The sequence below is a fragment of the Mobula hypostoma genome, chromosome 5, assembly GCF_963921235.1.
Source record: "Mobula hypostoma chromosome 5, sMobHyp1.1, whole genome shotgun sequence".
Lineage (NCBI taxonomy): Eukaryota > Metazoa > Chordata > Chondrichthyes > Myliobatiformes > Myliobatidae > Mobula > Mobula hypostoma.
The window spans coordinates 141,164,807-141,188,813 of NC_086101.1; the positions used below are offsets into that span (position 1 = coordinate 141,164,807).

General features: G+C 41.9%; 1 protein-coding gene across 1 annotated transcript in view; it reads right to left on the reverse strand.

Annotated features, from left to right (window-relative positions):
• Positions 1 to 1,586: 1,586 nt before the first annotated feature.
• Positions 1,587 to 24,007, reverse strand: part of megf10 (multiple EGF-like-domains 10) — a 174,420-nt gene continuing 151,999 nt past the window's right edge. The window contains exons 18-25 of the mRNA XM_063049090.1: positions 23,435 to 23,563; positions 20,749 to 20,877; positions 17,838 to 18,074; positions 11,547 to 11,674; positions 10,545 to 10,671; positions 8,513 to 8,557; positions 6,672 to 6,878; positions 1,587 to 3,117 (exon numbers count right to left, since the gene is read on the reverse strand). Coding sequence (XP_062905160.1) covers positions 2,963 to 3,117; positions 6,672 to 6,878; positions 8,513 to 8,557; positions 10,545 to 10,671; positions 11,547 to 11,674; positions 17,838 to 18,074; positions 20,749 to 20,877; positions 23,435 to 23,563 — 1,157 coding nt within the window. The 3' untranslated portion in view covers positions 1,587 to 2,962. The remainder of the gene's footprint in view (positions 3,118 to 6,671; positions 6,879 to 8,512; positions 8,558 to 10,544; positions 10,672 to 11,546; positions 11,675 to 17,837; positions 18,075 to 20,748; positions 20,878 to 23,434; positions 23,564 to 24,007) is intronic.

Below are 24,007 nucleotides of genomic sequence, written 5' to 3' on the forward strand. Positions count from 1 at the left end.
CTTCACGGTAATGGCAGACGTGGGATATGCCAGACATTGAGATTAGAGATGGTGGTGGTGTAATTTCTGCTGCTGAATGTGGTCCACAGTGCCTCATTAATGGCCAGTTTTGTGACACCAGATCTCATTTCATATGATTGATATGCCAATTAATACAAATGAGGATTCCTGTATGTGACGGTGGGATCTTGGCTCCAGAAGGAACCAGAATCAGGTTTAATATCACTAGCATATGTCATGAAATTTGTGGATTTTGCAGCAGCAGTATAATGCAATAATATAGGACAAAAACTGTGAATTACAGTAAGCATATATTTGTTAATTAAATAGTAAAATTAAAGAAGTAGTGCAAAAACAGAAATAGAAAAATAGTGAGGTAGTGTTCATGGGTTCAATGTTTATTCAGAAATTGGAGGGGAAGAAGCTGTTCCTGAATCACTGAGTGTGTGCCTTCAGGCTTCTGTACCTCTTTCCTGACGGTAACACTGAGAAGAGGGCATGTCCCGATTTTTGGGGGTCCTTAATGATGGATGCTGCTTTTTTGAGGCACCGCTCCTTGAAGATGTCTTTGATACCACAGAGGCTAGTATCCATGATGGAGCTGACTAATTTTGCTACACTCTGCAGTTTGCTTTGATCCTGTGCAGTAGCCAACCCCCGCCCCCCATACCAGATAGTGATGCAGCCAGTTAGAATGCTCTCCACGGTAAGTCTGCAGAAATTTTCAGAAATGTGTAGTGATCAGTTTTTCCACTGCAGTCATGGACATATGTACCTGCCTCAGGTAGACTGGTGAGGATGAGGTCAGGCAGGTTTATTCTTGGAGACACAAGGGACTAGATGCTGGAATCGAGAGCAATACAGCAGGTCAGGCAGCACCTAGGCAGGAGAAATGGACAGTTGATGTTTCGGGTTGAGATCCTTCTTCTGGCCTGGATGATAAAAAGAAAGATAAAAGGGAAATAGCTGTATAAAAAGGTGGATGGAAGGGATGTGGCAAAAGCTGGCAAGTGATAGTTGGATGGAGATGAGTGGGCAACAGGCAGATGGGAGAAGAGTAGGAACAACATAGAAGCTGGAAGGCGATATGCACATCAAAGGGATGAAGATAATGGAATCTGATAGGAGAGGAAGGTGGAGCATGGAATAAAGGGAGGGAGGTGGGGAGGAGCATGCAGGACATAGGCAGGTGGAGAGGACGGCAAAAGGAAAGAGATATGGTGATGGGAGCCAGGTGGATCAAAAGGACAGAGAAAAGGGACAGTGGGGGGAGCAGATACTACAATATGTTGTTTCACTCATTACTTCCTGCAGACCCAGCCTGGCCCCTATACCCTTCAGAACTCAATCAGTCCCAGAACTTCCAAATGACTCTCAGGGGTGGACATGTACTGTAAATCCTCCAGCTGGAGGATATTGTGTGACTTTGCTGCTTTCAGTGCTTCTTCAAAATGTTGTTACACAATGGAGAATTAACTGATTCATCATCTTGGGGAAGATACTAGGTGGTAATCAAGAGGCGGTTTCCTTACTCATGTTTGATCTGAAGTCATGTGACAGAAAAATAGACTAAACACACTTCTGAAAGTAATTTTTATTAAAAAGCTGGTGACAAACACTCTCTACATAAAACAGATATAATGCTGAAAGATTTAAAGAAGAATGAAAACCATTTAATGCTGGAATTCACTTGGACTAAATGAATTGCAATAATACACTTACATTGTTATGGTTTAAACTGATCATAAGAAAATACATAAATAATGTAATAAAGACGTTATTGCTCGGGTAAAATCGTCTTCGTGGGCAGTATATTTAATGTCACAATGCAATCCAGCTATAGTGCAACAGCACTTACAAATTAATGATACTGACAGGGCAAGATTTTTTTCTGTACAGGTTTAAGTCCATTAAACAAATTACCACTTGTCAGTCAGTTTAACCTGGTTTGTCTCTATGTACAATTTATCATACAATACACAGGATTAATAACGTAGGCTCAGGATTCTGACACAAGGTTCTAATTACACAAAAACTACACTCGCATGTAACAATGAAAACAACTGTTAAACTGAACGCAGATTTAAATGCAAAGAACAAGAGCATATATCACCAGAACACGGGGTGGTTATTGGGAAAGTAAAGACAAAAGGAACTAAATTCGCTAATTTTTTTTTAACAAATTTATTTGTGATGCACAAGACCAGCTTAAGCACAGCATTGTTTTTATCTTACAAGAAGCTCGCAGAGACAGAAGAAACAGAAGATGGCTGTGACTGCAATAGGCTCAAAGGTTTGTGGCTACAAAGCAATGGAAGTCTCCAAAGGATGCTTGCATTTACAGTGTGCTTTTTAATCACTAAGAATCCATTAATGACTTGCGCTTTGCTGTGACCACTTGCACTCGTCATGTAGTTGCTTCGTTTCCTCAGTTAAGTCAAAACTGTTCTATAAAAAATATAAGAACTAAAATATTTTTACCTATTTAAAGAAATGAGTATCAATATGTATTATTGAGTATTATTTATGTATATGTGGAATGACTTACTTAAAAAGTTAGTGAGATTTTTAGGAATGGCATGTTGTAAGATGGAAATATTTCAAAGACCTTCTTTCCAAAAAATTGTTAGGCAATTAAGTTCTTCACTAGCAATGTTTTCCACAAGGTAAATTATAAAATATTACCATGAATACATGAAGGCGCTTGGTTTAATGTCAACCCTCAAAGACACAGAAAAAGAAAGCAAAAGAAGGAATTTTATAAAGGTGTTCTCTTGAGTTGTGTGGCGGCCTTCAAAATTTTTCTGCTCTTCATCTGTAACTCAATTCAGCACTGGTGGTAAATCGTCATTGAAATTCATCCAGAGGAGCTGGGAAGACATTGGCCAGACTCCTTTTGTTGTTTACCCCAGAGAGTTGTTCAATTGGACACTTTTCCATCTGTAAATTGCGGCCATCCAATTCATTCATTGTCGTTCACTTTCTGTGACATTGAAGGACTGTTTCGAACTGGTAGTAAGTCATAATGGCAGGGGATGTGACTGTTCTTGGGCAGGTCATAAGGGCCAAAGGGAGCATTGCCACTGCATGTTCCATGAATGACACTTACTGTTGGTTCTAGAGCACAAGAATATCATAATTAGTGATTACACTTGTTAAGGTTTATCTGTGACACAAAGTCATAGAATTATACAACACAGGAAATGGCTTTTTGGCCCAACTGGCCATCCCAAACAGGATGCCCCTTCCAAGCTAATCCCAGATATCCACATTTAAATCATAACCTTCTAACCTTGCTCAAATGTCTTTATTGTACCTGCCTCAACCACTTCCTCTAGTGGTTCAATCCACATAGATACCACCACCCTTTTGTGTAAATAAGTTGCCATCAAGTTCCTATTAAATGTTTCCCTTCTCACCTTAAACCTTTGCCCTCTAGTTCTCAATTCCCCAGCTCTGAGAAAAACACTGAGGGTATTCACCCTATCTATCCCCGATGAGTTTATACACCTCTGTAAGATCACCTCTCAGTCTCCTTTACTCCAAGGAATAAAGTCTTAGTCTGTCCAACCTCTCCCTCTGACACAGTCCTTCAACATGCTTTTAAATCTTTCCTGTATTCTTTCCAGTTTAATTACATATTTCCTACAACAGAGTGACCAAGGCTGAACACTATACTCCAAGTGCAGTCTCACCAGCATCAATACAGTCCCACCATGACCTCCCTTCTTTTATATCAATTATACAGTAATTATGAAGCCCAGCATGCCAAAGGCCTTCTTCACCACTCTGTCTACTTGTGATTCATTTTCAGTGAACTCTGTACTTGTATTCTAATGTCTCTCTGTTCTACAACACACCCCAGAGCCCTGCCATTCACTGTTAAAGTCCTACTTGGATTGTACTTTCCAAAATGCACAGCTTGCATTTATCTGAATTAAATTCCATTTGCCTTTGCTCAGCTGATCAAGATCACCCTGCAAATTTTGATAACTTTCTTCATAATCCAATAAGAGTACCTATTCTGATGTCATCCCCAAAATGACTAATCATAACCTTGTCAGTCTTATCCAAGTCATTGATATGCATGACAAACAACAATGGGCCCAGCACTGACCTCCTTCTCCCAATCTAGATTAAATTCACCCAGGTGAATTTACAACTTTGCCTCCCGGGATATTAGTTCCCCCCTCCAGTTCAGGTGTAACTCATCCCACTTATACAAGTCAACTCTGCCAGAAAGCGATCTCAATGGTTCAAAAAATCCGAATTCCTGTGCCCTACACCAATTTTTCACCCATGTATTTATGTGCCATGTTCTCTTATTCTTACCCTCACTTGCACATGATTACACCTGAGGTATTCGGACAATATGGGAAATTAACTGGGGGAGATGGTATCAGAAAAGAACTGGGAAGTATAAATTGGGAACAGATGAACACAGGGAAATGCACAGTAGGAGTGTGGGAGTTGTTTAGAAACCACTTGCATGGTTTGTCCCATGGAAGGAGGGAAAGGATGTAGGGTGATTAAATGTTCCTCCTCTCATGGTTGACAAGACAGGAGGAACATCCAGTCAAGACGAAGGCGGAGGCAAGCTTAAAAGTAAACAGGGCTGTTGAGAGTTACAAGAGAGCCAAGAAGGAGCTCAAGATGTGACTTAGGAGAGATAAAAGGGGACATGAGGAAGTCTTGTTGAGTAGGAAAAGGCCAAGGTGTTCCACACATGTGCCAAGAACAGGAGGATAACTAGAGTGTGGGTAGGACTGCTCAAGAACAAGGGGGAAACATATGCCTGGAGACAGAGGAGGTAGGCAAGGTCCTTAGTGAATACTTGGAAGCAAAGTAAGAACGTTGAAACATTCACCAGAGAGGGACTCTAGAGAGTCAGTGTAGAACAGACTTATGTACTGGAGCATGTCAAGGTTAAGGAAAAAAGATATGCTGGAGCTTCTGAAAAACATTAGGATAGAAAAATCCTTGGGGCCAGATGGGTTGTATCCCTGGTTAATATGGGATGCAAAGAAAGAAATTTCTGGGGCATTGACTGCAATCTCTGCAGCCTTTCTGACCACAGGAGTATTACATAAGGACTGGAGAATGGGAAATGTTGCTCTGTAGTTCAATAAAGTTAAAATAGATAATCCTGGGAATTATAGACCAGTGAGTTTTACATCAGTGGTGGGCAAATTATTGAATATTCTCAGAGACAGGGTCTATGAGCATTTAGAAAAGCATAATCTTGTGAGGGATAGACAGCATGGTTCTGTGAGGGGCAGGTCGTACCTCACAAGCCTGACAGAGGTTTGAGGAGGTGACGAAACAAATCAATAAAGGAAGAGTAGTGGATGTGGTATATATGGCTTTTAGTAAGGCATTCAACAAGGTTCCTCACGGTAGGCTCATTCAGAAAGATGGGAGGCATGGGATTCATGGAAACTTGGTTGTATGGAGTTGAAATTGGCTTCCCCACAGAAGGCAGAGCCTAGTGGTAGATGAAGCGTATTCTCCCAGATGGTCAATGACCAGTATTGTTTCACAGGGATTTCTTCCAGGACTCCTACTCTTTGTGATTTTTGTCAATGACTTGGCTAAGAAAATAAAAGGATGGCTTAGTAAGTTGACATGAAGGTTGGTAGTGTTGTGGATAATGTAGAACACTGTTGTAGACTTCAAAGGGTTATAGGCAAGATGCAAAGCAGGCCAGTGAAATGACAGATGGAGTTCAAGCCAGAAAAGGGTGAAGTGATACACTTTGGAAGATCAAAATTGAAAGGGAAGTACAAGGTTAACGGCAGATTCTTAGCAGTATGGAGAAACAGAGTCCAAGGTCCAAGTCCAGAGTTCACTCAAAGTTGCTGTGCAAGTTGATCGGGTGGTTAAGAATGCTTATGGTATGTTGGCCTTCATTACTTGGAAGAATGAGCTCAGAAGCTGCGAGATTATGTTGCAGCACTATAAAACTCTCGTCAGACCACACTTGGAATACTGTATTGTGTTCAGTTCTGGTCATCTCATTATTGGAAGGATGTGGAAATTTTCAAGAGGATGCAGTGGAGATTTACTAAGATGCTGCCTGAGTTAGATAATATGTTTTATGAGGAAAGGCTGAGCGAGCTAGGGCTATTGTCTTTGGAGTGAAGGAGGATGAGCGGCTTCTTGATATGGAAGTGTATAAGATTATGAGAGGTTTAGAGAGAATGGACAGCCAGCACCTACTTCCCAGATTGGCAATGGGTAATGCCAGAGGATATCCTTGTTAAGGGGAGTGGAGGAAAGTTCATGGGAGATGTCAGATGTAGGTTTTTTTTTACACAGAGAGTGGTAAGTGCCTGTAACACACTGGGGGTGGTGGTAAGGGGTGGATAGATTAGGGATGTATAATTGATCCTTAGATGGACTTGCGGACGTGAGAAAAATGGAAGGTTATGGGCTGTGTAGGAAGGAAGGATTATATTGATTGTGGAGTACGTTTAAAAGGTCGGTATGAGATCGTGGGCTGACTGCACTGTACTCTACGTTCTATGTTTTTTGATGGAAGATTGTTCACTAAATGTAATCTTCACAAGAATGTTTTTAGATAAGGTAACAAAATGTGGTAAACTGTCAGATGTTTCACAGTCAAATACATAAACAACATTATTAGGAACATAGTGATTATATAAACTTACCAACTTCATAGACATTTTTATTAGCTGAAGTGGAGTTGCCAATCTCAGCATATGGTGAATCACGGCGAGCTGGAGATTTCATCTCTACATAGCCACACTCCGAATTCTTGGATGTAAAAAGTGGTGGGTCTTTGATGGTGGCGTATGGGTTCTCCGTACTGTTGAGTGAGCACGTGCTAGCACTGAAGCCTGAAGTCTTTACCAGATCTGTGGTAATGATAGGAAATTGCCCATTAAAAATAAAAAGGGGGGGGTGAATTTAAAATTACATCTGATGTTGATAATTTACTCTGGAAGATGTGGCAACACCTGCACAGGGAAATCACATTAACCCTTTGACTGCTAGCCATTCTGGAAAACCTTCACATTCCTTCCCGGCAATGTTTCTTGGGATTTAAGCTTATTCCCCCCCGATGAAACCCTACCCCTCACCCAAAAGTGTTACAGCAATGAATCCAGTGAATCAGCACCAGTAACTGCAATATTTATATTCTTGTTCAAATAAATTTAATTTCTACATATAGGAAAAAAAAAGGTAGCTATGGACACCCTCCCCCGCCACCCACTTAATTTTTCTATGCTCTGTACACCACTTTCTCACTTGTTATCTTGGTACTTCAGGCATACTCTTACACACGTTTCTCAATGCTCCAGATTTTAACTCTGCCGCAATTTATCCTTCTGATCAAAGGTCATCAAACTGCAACATTAACTCTTTAATTTCTCTCTCAGAGGATGATGTCTGATATGCTCTTTCCAATGCCATGTATTTTTATTAATGTTTTTAAGTTTACGTTGAATCTGACAGCAAAGGAGGAAGCAGCTGGAATGCAGAGGCTACAGAGTGACGGACTCAGCCAGTTCCTTCACGGGTACAGCTCTCCTCGCAATCGAGCACACTTACGAGAGATATTGTCTCAGGAAGGTGGTGTCCATCATCAGGGACCCCCACCATCCTAGCCACGTCCTTTTCTCAATGCCACCAGCGAGAAGGAGGTAGGCAAGTCTGAAGACCCACACCTCAAGGTTCAACGGCAGCTTCTTCCCCACTGCTATCAGGTTCTTGAACCTTTATATTACCTTGAACTAGGTTTACCTTTCTCTCTCTCAAATCGCACTGGTATCCATTTATTCTGCTGGATTTTTTTTGCATGTGCAAGTTATGTATAAAGTATGTTAATTTATAGTATGTTTGAAATGTACTGTCTGCTGCTGCAAAAAACGTTCATAACACTTACATCCTGTGACAACATTAATATTGAGTTTGAGGCCTCTTAGGCCATTGTCCCTCTGCCAACTTGTTGAAAGAGCTCTAAAATTAATCTCCACTTGAAACTGTTCTTCCCCTCATGGCCTTGCAAGTAATTCCATTTCAGATTTTTTCCCCAATTCCTTTTGATGTTACAATTAAACAGAGCATTGCTGAATCAGAATGTGATGGTTGAGCTCTCCATTTTAGAGTTGAAATTGAAGTTGTGGTCTTTAATAGGCTGAATGTCATTTGGCAAGGCCATGTTTTCAGTCAAAATGGCCCCAAAAATTTTTACTTGATCTCACTCAATAATTTTAATGACTGAATTTAAAATATGATGGGTAAATGCTGTGAAAGTGTCTCTGATTCCAGCACGATCACAGAAAATTTATGTACTTATACTGTAGAGATTGGTGGTAAATGGTCACTCACTGAACCAATAACGTAGAGAGACAGAGACAGAGACAGAGACAGCTCCTGCCGCAATAAGGAGACCAACAGCTCATTGTTTCGGTGTTACAATCTGTAGCTTGTTTATCTATAACTCAGCTCTGTGTCTCAGAAGAGTATAGACCATCTGAAATTTTACCTTTCAGAGATTTTCCCACGTATCCCCTATCAGCACTAAAGGCACCTGTGAGCAAACAAAAAAAAATTAACCAATAGAGAGATAGCAATTTTGGCAAGACAGAGATTACCCAGAGAATTGTGTTTGATTTGGGAAGCAAATCTAAGAAAGAAGGTATCATCCTTGGAATATTATTGGAACAAAAAGAATTGAAGGGACATATTGCAAAGGGTTCCTCAAGTGTAGCAGATTTGGGGATCTGTAAGTGTTTAAAATATTGAAAAGAATTGAGGGGGGAGGTGACGAAAAACCTTCCTCCTCTGCTGAACAAAAACAGAATTAGAATTAGTCCACAAAGGAGACTGGAAAACAAGGAGAACACTCCCCTCAAAAATCTGTTGGGGCTGATGGTTATTGAATATTTACAGACCTACTGTTTAAGCAGTGGGATAATGGAAGCCAGGTAGATAGATAGGTGGAAGATATGGATTAGTCATCATCTAAATGAACAGGAGACACAAGAGACATCAGATTCTGGAATCTGGTGTCTACAGAGGAAAGTGGCCAGTCGATGTTCCCCTCCACAGATGCTGCCTGACCTGCTGAATTCCTCAAGAATCTTGTTTGTTGACCTAAGTGATCAGATTTGAAGCACTGAATGACTACAATCAAATATTAGTGGACAGTGAAATCAGATGGATCACAATGAGGAGGAGGAGATCTGACTTGCATAACGTTGGATGGCTGAGAAAAATCATTACAAGTCTGTGTGTTTTTAAAGGTCAGTCTATGATAAATCAATGGTCCTTAGCACCAGGGAACTCAGTCTCAGGATGAAGAATTGCTCATTAAAGAAAGAGGAAAACTTTTCTCACAGAAGATTGCAAAACTTTGATTTCTTTAATCACTGAATATATTTGGGGTGGAGATTGTTGTTTTATCTGACTGTAGCAGAATAATTGTAATGGAGAATCTGCAATTTCAAAGTTCAATCAAGCTTAGCCAAAGATTAGAAACTTTGGTCTAAATAAATGGCAGATCAGTTTCGAGGAGCCAGATGGAATACTCCTCCCATTACCACTTTTCTTCTGTCAGTTTTTCTTCAGGATTAACCCAGCAAAGCAAAGCACTGAATTTGCAGAAGTGGATGGTAGAAATTTAGAACTCCCTTCCACAATTAATAACAAGCACTGGTCAAATGTTAATTTTAAATCAAGCTGGTAGCTTTCTGTTAGGCAAAGCCCAAGTGAATGAGGGAAAAGGAAGATGGGTAGGTTATAGATTATCTGTGATCTCAATATAAGTAGGCTTGTCCTGCTCCTCTTACTTTTAATGTTCTGCCAAACTATCTGGAGCACAATTAAATTAGTCGCTGGAAATACTATTCACATCATCTATGTTGATTTATCTGGCATGTTCTAGAATGTTACTACAGCTACTGAAGCCAAGTGGCACAGAGAGTGTGTGGGGGGTGTGGCTTATTCCGATTGTTGAAAGTTGCTTCCATCATGATTGGTTAGTTTAGAAATTGCATCAGCTTTTTCCATTGGTTGGTTAGCCGCCTGGTGTCCTGTTCCAAATATCCCGGGTATAAAATAGCATGTGGAAGAGGCTTGCTCCCTCTTCCTTTGTTTAAGGCAAACTGTGCACATAGCCTTTGGGAAGATGTGCTCTGCGTGCACTTTTAGCTAAATATGCTTGTTGAATATTCAGCTTTGTAGTTTCTGTAACTTGGGGAACATGAATGTTTGGTCGAAATTTTTACTGCTCGTAAAAAAATGGTTAATGTATTTATTCGCAGTCAGGGTTTTCTGTCTTACTCGCCAGACCTGCGAACCTGATTCAATGGTACAGGGAGCATCTTTACTAAACAGTTGAAGAAGATGGTTCCTCAAAAGCGGCAACTAGACAACAGGGAATAATGCTGATCTGTCTAGAAACAGTCCCATCCCAGGAATTAAATGTTCAGAATCAAAAAGATAATCATTACAGAAATTATAACCCTGCACCTCTTCTTTCTTCTTAATTAACAATAATGCAGACAACAAAATACCTAAATCATTAGGGTAGCCTCCTTGCTTCCAGTCTGCAGGTAGAGTCGCTGTGTAGTCCATAACAGGGCCGCGCTTTCCCTGACTTTTAAGATTCTTAATGTTAACGAACAGCTGATTGTTTTTTGACTGTTGATCAAAAATGGACAATTAAATTACATCATCAGTAGAATTTAATAGCATTCAACTTTATAAATCAGAGTTTCTCTGGGCTATTGTTGTTGAACTCGAGCCTTGACATCCAAAAGGTAAGTTGAAGGTCTTATCCCCAGCCTAGCATGGCCATCACAATTGGCAGCTTTTTAATGAAAGTACTAACTAGCAATTGAAACGTGAAGATGAAAGGTGAATATTGTACATTTCTTTAACACCCTTTACATCCACAAGGCACTGCAAAGATCTTTAGAGGCAATGAAGAACATTCGAAGTGCAATGTAGGGAACCCGGCTGCCAATATGTATACAGCATGTTCCCACAAAGAGATAAGGATCAGTTAATTTGTTTTAATAACTAAATGAAGCACTAATAATGATGAGAGAAGGATAGTAAATTAGGATTTGTAAATCATAACTTACTATGAGCCAACTCAGTACACAAAAGTAATTACAGCTCTTTGGTAAACCCAATGCTTCTCATAGCTTTGTTTTTTGTTTTAAATACCAAAGATTGATTTTTTTCAACACTGCTCAACTGCATTAAATGCGTTGCACAGATTAAGGTGCACCTCTATTGTAGATGATGGAATCAAATCTTGGGTGACGAGTTTCATCAGTGGCTGATACTCTTGTACACATTCAGCACTAAGAAATCTGGTATTCCTTCTGTACTTTCCTGTAGTGCACATTTTTTAACTGGATGAGGTCACAAAACTGTGATTGTTATCATTTCTGAGACACACGACAGATGGTGCAGGATGACTATCAACTGTAGTTCAGACTAAACCTTACAGCTTATGGTAACTAAATCCACAGGCATTCCAATTTGCTTGTATGACTGAGCTTTACCTTTCCAGATGTGCTGTGTTGGCAATTGTTGGCGTGCGCTGGACTCCCACACTGGGCTAAGGTATGATAGCTTGGATTGGAGAAATAGCGGGTGTTTCCATTCCCACTATTTCCTTGTGCCATATTTTCTACAAAGAGGAAGTCAATTGGAGTCAGAAAATATCCTCTCCTTTGCAATTACACTCAAAATTTCTTCTCCAAGTTGTCTATAAATATGGATTCCGGCTACTTCAATACATTGATTCAATGAAACGAAATTACCTGGCCTTTATTTAGTGCTTTAGTATAGTATGCCAACTCAACACATGTTACTGATATGCTAATATATTTCATACCTAACCACATATTTGAGCATTCTAATACAAAACAGACTGCAGATGCTGGAATCAGCAGCAAAAAGTAAAGTGCTGGAGGAGCTCAATGGGTCGGGCACCAGCTATGGGAGCAGAGAAATGGTTAACATTTCAGATTGAGACCCTGCATTGCGACATTTTTGGACACCTGATTTTGTCATAGGAAGTTCCACCCGCATCAATTTAAAAGATTAGGTGACTACTTCTAACAATGTTGATAAAGTATAAGTATCGGCCACAGGATATAGGGAAGAACCCTTCTGAACTCCTTTGAAATGAAGGCCATGGAATCATATTTATGAACTTGGGAGAAGAGCCAGACGAAATCTTCATCCTAAAGATTGCATACCTGGTGGTACAGCACTCCCTCAAGAGTATAGTGTCAGCCTGGATTTTAATGCAAATCATCCCATTGTCCAGATCCCACCTTCCCTAGAAGAGAGCCAGTGATCCAAAAATCTGAAGTCTGCTGCAGTCTCCTTAGCCACATGTTAAACTGCATTATTTTCCTCTTTCTGGCCTCACTAGCACATTGCATGGGTAGCAATGCTGAGGTCACCATCCTGGAGGTCCTTAGCACCCAATTCCTTGAATTCACTTCACAGGACCTTGCCATCCTTCTTGTTTATGTCACTGATACCATGACCTCTGGATGCTCACCATCCTACTTCAGAATGCTATGGACTCAATCTGAGGTGTGACTGACCCTGGTACCTGTGAGGCAACATACTGGTCAGCAATCTCATTTTCATCCACAGGACCTCATGTCTGTTCCCCTAGCCAATGAATCCCCTAAGACTGCTGCTCACCTCTCTCCTCCCCCATTTCCCTCCCACAGATTACTGTGTCTTTTCCTTGCAGGTTGCCCCCTCCCCCGAACCCCAATAATATACAAAGCAGTGTTCTTGTTATTGTGGGGAATGGCAACAGGGGTACCCCACACAGGCTGCCTAACTCCTTTTCCTGATGGTTACCAAGTTACCTATGTCCTAGAAATTAGGTGTAACTATTTCCTTGTATTTCCTGTCAGTCAACCACTCCATCCCCCAAATGATCTTAAGGTCATCCATCTCTAGCTCCCCAATGCAGTCTGCAAGCAGCTGCAGCTGGATGCACTTCCTGTAGGTCATCAGGTATACTGGAGGTCTGCCTGTCTCTCACATCCCACAAGTGGAAGACTCCATTGCCCTGGCTATCATTTCCACTGTTCTAAATATGCAATAAGACAGAAATTTACCAGAAACTTACCTTAGCCTCTGCCTCTTCGTGCTAAAGCTTCTCGAGCTGAAACCTCAGCTCCCCACTCTAACACTGGCCCACTCACACCATGGCCACTCCCACAATGGCTACTACACTTAAACCTAGCTTCTTTATATTGGCCCTTGCAAAGTGCCTAATAATCCAAACAATCTCATGCTCTGGAGAAATTCCTGAGAGGCCCTGCTTGTTTTTCAAATCTGATGCTAAACTCATTGTAAATAGTCTCTGTGTCCCATAGAACTACAGATTGGTGACAGCAGGGAAGCTCATTGAGTCCATACTATCTCTGTTTAAAGGCAGTTCATCTAGTCCAGCTCCCCCTCATAGCCCTGAATATTCTTTCCTTGGAAGTACTTAACCAGCTTTCTCTTGAATCCAGAGATACCAGCAACTGCAGATGCTGTGATCTGAAGGACAAGTCACTGGTGGAACTCAGCAAACCTTCAGCATCAGTGGAGGAAGTAGACTGTCAACGTCTCAGGCCAAAACCCTTCCATCTGGACTGATGCTCAGTAGAGTGGGAGAAGGGTGACGGGTGAGGGGAGGAAAGGGTGGGGTATTTAGACTGAGATGATAGGCCGGTGAGTTGATTAGCGCAAAGCATGGTGGAGACAGAAATGTGGGGTAATAAAGTGATAACTTTAGAAGCCAGAAGACAATCAAGTGTTGAATGCAAATAGTGAACGGCTGCAGAGATGGTGAAAACACCGATACAGAGGGTGGGGGAGGAGTGATATGGATACTGAAGTTAGAATGAGTAGAAGAACTAAACGGGGGGTGCTGGAAGAGTGTCTGGCTAAAAGAAGGGATGGAGAAAAGTTTGACTGAAGTCTACCCAGGCTGAATAGGAGGTGCTGTTCCTCCAGTTTGCATTTGGCCTCACTCTGACAGTGAAGGAGGCCCAGAACAGAACGATCAGTGTAAGGGTGTTTGGGAGAATTAAAATGGCTGGCAATCTGTGGCTCCACATGGCCATAAGGGACAGAACATAGATGTTCAGCAAACCAAGCACGTTTATATCAGCATACCAACTGCAGACCAGATGGTCAGTTTGCCCGAAATGGCAACAGTCTATTTCCTGCCACTGAATCTGACTAGCTTGCTGAGTTCCTCCAGTGACTTCTCCTCCTCCCACCTTCGCAGCCTGCCCATCACCTCCCTCTGGTTCCCACCTCCTTCTCTTTATTCCATGGCCCCCTGTCTTCTATTACATTCCATCTTCAGCTCTTTGCCTCTTCCACCTGTCCCAGCTTCTTACTTCATTCCCCCTTCCTCCACCTTCTCATTCTGGTTTCTGCATCCTTCCTTTCCAGTGCTGGTGAAGGATCTCAGCCTGAAACATCAACTGTTTATTCCCCTCTCTAGGTGCTGCCGGACCTGAGTACCTCCAACATTGTGTGCATGGCCCTCCAATGACAAGTGGTTTGCTTCCTTTTGAAACTGCCTCCTCTGCTTCTGTGAAAATGCATTCCAGACGCTTGTCTCAGACTTTAAAACATGTTTTTGCATGTCGCTTCTTGTTCTTTTGCAAATCACCTTTATTCTACCTCCTCCACTACTAGATCACTCCTCTAAGAGGAGCAGTTTCTACTCTGCCTACACACTCTTTGATCAACCCCCTTCTGTTCAAACGACACTGATCACAGCTTCTCCAGTCTATTTACGAACTAAAGTACTCATCACTAGAATAATTTAGGTAAATCTCTTCTGCATCTCCGCCAAAATGTTTACATCTTGCATTGGACGTAATATTCCTGTGGTGGCTAAATCAATGCTTTTTAAAGGCTCATTATGACTTAATTGCTCTTGTGCTCTAGACCCCAATTTGTAAATATTTCATCTCAAATCCTTTACTTACTGCTTTCTCAATCTGCCGTTCCACTTTATAGAACCTGTGCACATCTTTCTGTTCTTATGTCCCATAATTTATATTGCCTCTTCTCATTCCTCCTAACTAAATCATTAATGGACCTGACTTAATTACTTCCTTTTTTTTCTTATTTCATCAATTATTCTATTCATACCAGAGTGGATAAGATGACAAGGTGCCACACATGAGGCTACTTAACAAGATAAGAGTCCATGGAATTACGGGAAAGTTACATACATGGATAGAGCATTGGCTGATTGGCAGGAAACAGAGAGTGGGAATAAAGGGATCCTATTCTGGTTGGCTGCTGGTTACCAGTGGTGTTCCACAGGGGTCTGTGTTGGGGCCGCTTCTTTTTACATTGTACATCAACGATTTGGATTATGGAATAGATGGCTTTGTGGCTAAGTCTGCTGACGATACAAAGGTAGATGGAGGGCTGGTAGTGCTGAGGAAACGGAGAGTCTGCAGAGAGACTTGGATAGATTGGAAGAATGGGCAAAGAAGTGGCAAATGAAATACAATGTTGGAAAGTGTATGGTTATGCACTTTGGCAGAAGAAATAAACCGGCAGACTATTATTTAAATGGGGAAAGAATTCAAAGTTCTGAGATGCAACTGGACTTGGGAGCCCTCGTACAGGATACCCTTAAGGTTAACCTCCAGGTTCAGTCGGTGGTGAAGAAGGCGAATGCAATGTTGGCATTCATTTCTAAAGGAATAGAATATAGGAGCAGGGATGTGATGTTGAGGCTCTATAAGGCGCTGGTGAGACCTCACTTGGAGTACTGTGGGCAGTTTTGGTCTCCTTATTTAAGAAAGGATGTGCTGACGTTGGAGAGGGTACAGAGAAGATTCACTAGAATGATTCCGGGAATGAGAGGGTTAACATATGAGAAACATTTGTCCGCTCTTGGACTGTATTCCTTGGAGTTTAGAAGAATGAGGGGAGACCTCATAGAAACATTTTGAATGTTGAAAGGCATGGACAGAGTGGATATGGCAAAGTTGTTTCCCATGATGGGGGAGTCTAGTACGAGAGGGCATGACTTAAGGATTGAAGGATGTCCATTCAGAACAGAAATGCAAAGAAATTTTTTTAGTCAGAGGGTGGTGAATCTATGGAATTTGTTGCCACGGGCAGCAGCGGAGGCCAAGTCATTGGGTGTATTCAAGGCAGAGATTGATAGGTATCTGAGTAGCCAGGGCATCAAAGGTTATGGTGAGAAGGCGGGGGAGTGGTACTAAACGGGAGAATGGATCAGCTCATGATAAAATGGCGGCGCAGACTCGATGGGCCGAATGGCCGACTTCTGCTCCTTTGTCTTATGGTCTTATGATAAAATTCAGTGGTCCTTGCCCACAGAAACTTTTGTGGTGGCTCCAGCAAGTGTCAGGGGTGGCCCTTGGCAAATAATCCTTCACCTTGTAATGTGTCAGTCAGCAACATTCTCTTACAGATATCTCCTTACACTGGAAAACCAACACGTTTCAGGCAGACCAGAAAGTACCTGATCTTTCAGCACTAGTCGATGTTTACCTCTGTATGCTTCCCAGTACTTCCTACTGCAGAATTGAAGGGAAGGAACCCAGAATAAATGAAATCAGAGCTAAGTAGTTCCAGGGTGATGCTGTAAGAATTACTTCATGTAGCAGAAACCTGAAACTCTGTCCCCAAGAATGTTCTTGATGTTGAGAATCCATTTAAAAATGGCTAATCAGTGATAGTTCATTGGTACTGAGGATCACAGATCTAAGACTATAAGCTTGACAGGACTGAATAGACATCTCCTGTTTTTAGCTGATGAGATTGCATCAAATGTTCTCTGAAAGGAGGATGATTAAGGAGTGACTTGATGGAAGTTAAGATACTAAAGTAAATTTATTGTGGAGTTTTGGACTAGAAGCCACAATCCCAAAGTTAGTTCCAGGTCTTTCAGGAATGAAGTCAGGAAATTACTCTGTATGTATGGAGGTGGTGGAGAAAATTTGGAACTCATTTTCACAAATGGCATTTGATGCCATGTTATTAAATTTAGAACATAGGACATCGCTGCACAGGGACAGGCCCTTCAGTCCACAATGCCTGTGCTGAGCATGATGCCCAAACCAAACTAACTCTCTTTTGCCAGCAAGTGATCTGCATCCTTCAATTCGCTGCGTTTCCTGCAGCCTCACAAACACCACTACGATATCTGCTTCCACCGCTACCACTGGCTGTATGATCCAAACATCCACCACTCTTTTGCAAATCTCCTTTGAACCTGGCCCTTCTCATCTTTAACGCCCTCTGTTATTAGAGATATGCACTATAGTACTAGACATTTTGCTCTTGGGAAAAGGGTACCTGCTGTCTACTCTATCGATGACTCTCGTAATCATGTAAGCTTCTGTAAGGAATCCCACCGGCCTCTGCCATTCAGAAAAATCAACCCAAGTTTGTCCAAACTCTTTTTATAGTTCATCCTCTCTGAACTATAGTAGTACTTCTTCTGAACTCTTTCTAAATTCTCTACATCCTTCCTGTAATAGAGAGGCCAGAATTACACATAATAAAGTAAAAAATTGCAGACCAGTGCGGTTAATTGGCAATTTTAAATTTGAGACCATGCTAACCTAAGTATGAAGTGGTTTGAGGAAAAGGTAGGGAAAATGGAGTGTGTGACATCAATTGTAATCTCATTGAATGACAGAATAGACTCAAAGGACTAAAAGGTCTTTCTCCACCAATACATCTTTACGCTTCACAATGAATTTGATTGGTTCATTAAGACTTGAAATGTGAGTTTGGCACTAAAGGTTTCTCACCCGTGATGGCGTAATCCGTGTTCATGACTCTGAGGGCTGGTGCATAGGTTACAGCTGCCATGTTGGTCTCCTTCACCTTCTGCTTGCGCCGGTACATGATGAAGAGAACCAAAAGAAAGAGGACCAGCAGGAGGAGGATGACAATCCCCACTGTAGCCCCGATCTGATGGGAATCAGCCGGAATGGCTGTGCTGGTCCGACTAAGGCTGTTGAGGTTTCCCACAATGATAACACCAGCTGGAATATGGTAAATGGTTTATAATTGACACATGTAGTGAGGTACAGTGAAAAACACTGTCTCTCATGCCTTTCAGACAACATCAATAGACTGAAACAGGAGGAGGAAAAAGCAATAACAGAATGCAGAATGTAACATTACAATTACAGAGAAAGTGCAATGCAGAGAGACAATAAAATGCAAGGACATAACAAAGTAGATTGTGAAGTCAGGACTTTATCTTATTGTCCTAGGGGACTGTTCAATAGTCTTATAGCAGCAGGAAAGAAGCTGTCCTTGTGCATGTGGCTTGTGTTTTCACGCTTTTGTATCTTCTGCTGGATTGGGGGAGGAGAAAAGAATGACTGGAGTGATATGAAAACGCACTGTAAAACTGCAATGTGTTTACAAGTGCAGGAATGAGCTCTGTCTAGGCTGGAGCGTGGGTGCCTGTTAGGACATGGGTTAGTTGGTGAGGGGTGCAAGGATTAGATTCCTCATCTTTACTCCAAAATTTTGTTCCCCGTAAGTAAAGTATGACCATTCCATAGTCAGCACATTGAAGGAAAGTAAACATTTCTATAATCGCCCTTTGCAACCATTTTACGGTGTCCAAAAGTGCTTCTCAGTCAAAATAGTATGGTTGGAACAGTTTATTCCCCTCCGCCATCACACTTCTGAATGGACAATGAACCCACGAACACTACTTCACTACTGCATCTTCTCTTTTTGAACTACTTATTATTTTAATACATACTTATTGTAATTTATAGTTTTTTTATTATGTATTGCTGTGCACTGCTGCAGCAGAACAACAAATTTCATGACATATGCCAGTGATATTAAACCCGATTTTGATTGCTGTGCTCATTGTTGGATTGTGGTGGCCAGTTTATGCAAAGCAAGCTTCCGTAATCAACAGGATAGCGGCTGTCCCCAGATAACGAATGGGTTCCATTTTGACAAGTGTTTATAAATGGATTGTGTCTATTAATCAGAAATACACACAAATCATTCCATATGATAACCATAATCCTACAGTACTGTAATGAGTGGCATCAAAAGCACGAGACCAACAAAAAAGACAATCACTAAAACTAGAGGGGAAGAAAACTAGTTCTGCTGATCAGACTTTCAGAACGATCAGACTTTCGAATTATGGTCAATTATGTAGCGTGTTCATAAGTAAGGGGTTCGTAACATGGGATGGCCTGTAATGTCTGGAGGACTGAGAGACAAGGACAAGAGATTCATTCTTCCCAGGGTTAGTGGATTATTTAGGAAGTGTGACAGTCAATATGTGTGTCAAGGTATCAGTGCAGGAATATTCATGCCTTGACTAGTATTAAAGGGAGCAACATTATCAAGGTCAGGTTAGCAACTCCCATGAGATTGGATTAACAAGAATCAAACACCTACAACTGTCCTGACTGCTGGTTAGCCTCTCCTGACTGTCTTAGGGCTGGAGCCAGCAGATTTAACCACCCACCTCATCATCGTAACGCCATACAAAATATTCAGAATTAGTGGGATGAGCAAAAAAAAGGACAACACAAATGGGAACAGAACAGTTAGATATAATCAGAACTATATTCTTGAATATAGGGTAAAATGTGACATGGATAGGAACTGATAAATGTATAGATTTCCTCTATTTTCTTCAACTATCACCTTATCACTCAAAGACAGTCTTTTAGTCTGGTTAAGTATATGAAAAACTCCTTTGCTAATACATTTCTAGGGACTGAAATTTTAATACAGATTTCACACTGAAGAATCTGAATAGGAATTGGAATTGGTTTACTGTTGTCACAGGTACAGTGAAAAGCTTGTTTTGCATTAGATTTCATACAATCAAGTCACTACATTCTGAGATAGTATGAGGTAAAAAGAACACCGGAGTTCAGAATAAAGTACAACAGCTACAGAGGAAGTGCAGTGCAGGGAGACAATAAGGTGCAAGATCAGAACAAAGACAATTCTCAACAGGTGACAGGTACAGAACTGGATGCAGAACTGCAGAAAGTTTTGGAAGTAGCAACAAGTTTAGAAAAATTTTAAAGAAAGCATATGGGTTCCATGACTTCATAAATAAAGGCATTGGGTTCAAGAGTGGGAGGTTATCATGAACCAGTTTTAGGTACTTCCCTTTAGGGAGGATGTAAAAGTCTTGGAGAGGATGCAGAAATGTGTAATGATCTTCTTTCCCCTAGTATGCGAGAAACAAGTGACAGGAAAGTCTGGAAAATATGGGATTTTTTTCCCTACATTAGAGGAATTTGAGTGGAGATCTGAAAGAGGGTCCAAAATAACAAGGGGTCTGGACAGAGCAGACAGGGAGGAAACATCCCTATTGTTAGAAGGTGGAAAAATGGTGAACACAGATTTAAAAAAAACCCAAAGGTGAGACAAGCAACAGCTTTTTTCGCTGAGAGATCAGCATCAGGAACACATTAACTAATGGGATGGTGGAGGAAAATTCAAAACGGAATTGGATCAGTACTTGAGAGAAAACTAAAGTTGCAGGGTAAGGGATAGAACTGGGATGAGTTGCATTGTTCATACAAGGAGTTCATATAGAATTGAAAGATTACATTGCCTCTTGTTGTTGTTGTGTGGTGTCCTTCATAACTCTACAATGTCTATAAGACTATAACTGGGGATAATGCACATTAGTAGCACCAGAAAACACACCTTGGTCACACCTTGAACCTTTCCATCCTGGACTGCAGTAACAGGTGCCTTTAATATGATCGCAGGTTGAGTTATTCAGACAATCACACATCTGGCGGCAGCCATAACCAAAGGTCCCTGATAGACATCCTGCAAGCAAGGTTTGGACAGTCTGGTCAGTTAGAGTGTCCTGAACAGCTAACTTTATAATTAGTTATACAACACTCATTCTTCAACCTTCAGCAGAGGAAGTATCTCTTAATATATACTATACAGGTGTGCTCATTGAGTTCACTCAAGGAAAAAGCCAACAATTCCTCAATGCATATTACAGCCAAGAAAACTGCATTGAAGTGGATCACTCTTGTTGTGTTGGAAATACAGAAGTCATTTTATGCACTTGATCTCCAATAAATTAAAGGAAAATTTGACAGGGCAGCAGAGAGGATGACTGAGTCTGAAAGTTGAGAGTTCAAATCTTACTCCAGAGACTTCAACACAAAGGTCAAGATTGACACACCAGGGTATCATTGTCAGAGAATGCATCTATTTGAAAGAGATATTAACTTGAGAGTCTTCCTGCTTTCTTAGGTGGATGTAAAATATTCAATGCCACTCCTTCGAGGAAAGGCAGAATTCTTCCTGGTATTCTGCTAATAATTATCCCTGTATCAACAACAGCATAACAGATTAGCTGGTCAATATCAGTTTGCTGGTTATGGGAGGTTGCTTTGTGCAGAGTGGATAATGCACTTCCTGCATTACTACAATGAATTCAAATGTATTTCATTCGCAGCTAAACTATGATGTTTGGAAAGGGATGAAAAAGACTCTACAGAAATTGCTATTTTAATTTAACAGCTTCTTTACAGAATCGGTATGGACAAGTGGGCCAGATGGCATTACTCCTGGCTGTAATTCCCTTTACTCCCTGATTCCAATTCAAAACCTGTGCCATTGACTGAATTGGTTAAAAATGCAATTGAATTTATTGCCACTAGATGGAACAGCGATACCAGACCAGAATGGGCTGGATAACTACTAACAATGCCTACCCTCAGCAGTTAAGAATCATAGAAATTCTTACAGCACTGGTTAATAATGAGCTTTCTCTACAGTTCCCATCTGCCCACACCCCAACTTCCTTTAATTGGTTATATGTTCTACCGAGGTAGTCTCCAACATGAAGGCATGAACATCAATTTCTCCTTCCAGTAAAAAATAATTCCCTCCCCATCATCTCTTCTTCTATTCCCCACTCTGGCCTCTTACCTCTTCTCCTCACCTGCCTATCACCTCTCCCTGGTGCCCCTCGTTCTTCCCTTTCTCCCATGGTTCACTCTCCTCTCCAGAGCCGTGCATAGACTAACACAGCAAAGAGGAGGCCAGTTAGAACATTGTTACTTGTGCGCTGAGATGCGTCCATCAGATGTTCATTAGTGGTGACCTTATAGAGGTTTATAAAATCATGAGAGGCAGAAATAGGGTAGTTCAGCATTGTCTGTTTCACAAGGATGGAGAATCTAAAACTAGAGAACATAGTTTTATCCCACCACTAAGCATATCTTTCCCTCCCCCCCTCTCTCTGCATTCCGCAGGGATCGCTCCCTACACAACTCCCTTGTCCATTCGTCCCCCCCATCCCTCCCCACTGATCTCCCTCCTGGCACTTATCCGTATAAGCGGAACAAGTGCTACACACGCCCTTACACTTCCTCCCTTACCACCATTCAGGGCCCCAAACAGTCCTTCCAGGTGAGGCATCACTTCACCTGTGAGTCGACTGGGGTGATATACTGCGTCCGGTGCTCCCGATGTGGCCTTTTATATATTGGTGAGACCTGACGCAGACTGGGAGACCGCTTTGCTGAACATCTACGCTCTGTCCGCCAGAGAAAGCAGGATCTCCCAGTGGCCACACATTTTAATTCCACATCCCATTCCCATTCTGACATGTCTATCCACGGCCTCCTCTACTGTAAAGATGAAGCCACACTCAGGTTGGAGGAACAACACCTTATATTCCGTCTGGGTAGCCTCCAACCTGATGGCATGAACATTGACTTCTCTAACTTCCGCTAGGCCCCACCTCCCCCTCGTACCCCATCTGTTACTCTTTTTAATGCACACATTCTTTCTCTCACTCTCCTTTTTCTCCCTCTGTCCCTCTGAATATACCTCTTGCCCATCCTCTGGGTCACCCCCCCCCCGTCTTTCTTCCCGGACCTCCTGTCCCATGATCCTCTCGTATCCCCTTCTGCCTATCACCTGTCCAGCTCTCGGCTCCATCCCTCCCCCTCCTGTCTTCTCCTATCATTTTGCATCTCCCCCTCCCCCTCCAGCTTTCAAATCCCTTACTCACTCTTCCTTCAGTTAGTCCTGACGAAGGGTCTCGGCCTGAAACGTCGACTGCGCCTCTTCCTATAGATGCTGCCTGGCCTGCTGCGTTCACCAGCAACTTTGATGTATGTTGCAAGGATCTGAGGGGTTACTTTTTCACACAGATGGTGGTGGGCATATGGAATGAGCCAGAGAATGTGTTAGAGGCAAGTACAATTAGAAGACATTTGGAGAGGCACATGTTTAGGAAGATATGGGCCAAATGCAAGCAAATGGGACCTGCTCAGAAAGACACCTTGGCCAGAATAGACAAGCTGGAGTGAAGGGCACGTCTCCATGCTATATGGATTCAGCTTTCTTGACTTACTTTGTTGACAGTATTTGCCCATGAATCCAATGCGACATGTGCACTGCCCGGAGATATGGTCACAGTCTGCTCCATTCTGACACTGGCACAGCTCGGCACAGTCCTTCCCAAAGTAACCCAAGGGGCATCCTGCAGTCACAGAAAGAAAGCAACATGAAGCCACTGAATAAAGCAATTGCAGATTGAATCTGGGTGGAAGCGGTTACACAACAGGATTTATGGTCAAGTTGACAGCGGGAGCAATGTTGCCGCACAGGGGCAGGGTCAGAGATGAGTGCACTTTTTCAGAAGTTGCTGTTGAATTGCTATTGTAGATTAAAATGCATTTCTGGGAATCAACCCAATTAAACTCCAAAGCTCTGACACTGTGGCTCCATCACAGAGAGTAGTTTTTAACATTTATTTAATGATATACAGTGCGGAATAGGCCCTTTCAGCCCTTTGAGCCACGTCGCCCAGCAATTCCCCCGATTTAATCCTAGCCTAATCATAGGACAATTGACAATGACCAATTAACCTTCCAACTGATATGCCTTTGAACTCTCTGAGGAAACCCGAGCACCTGGAGGAAAC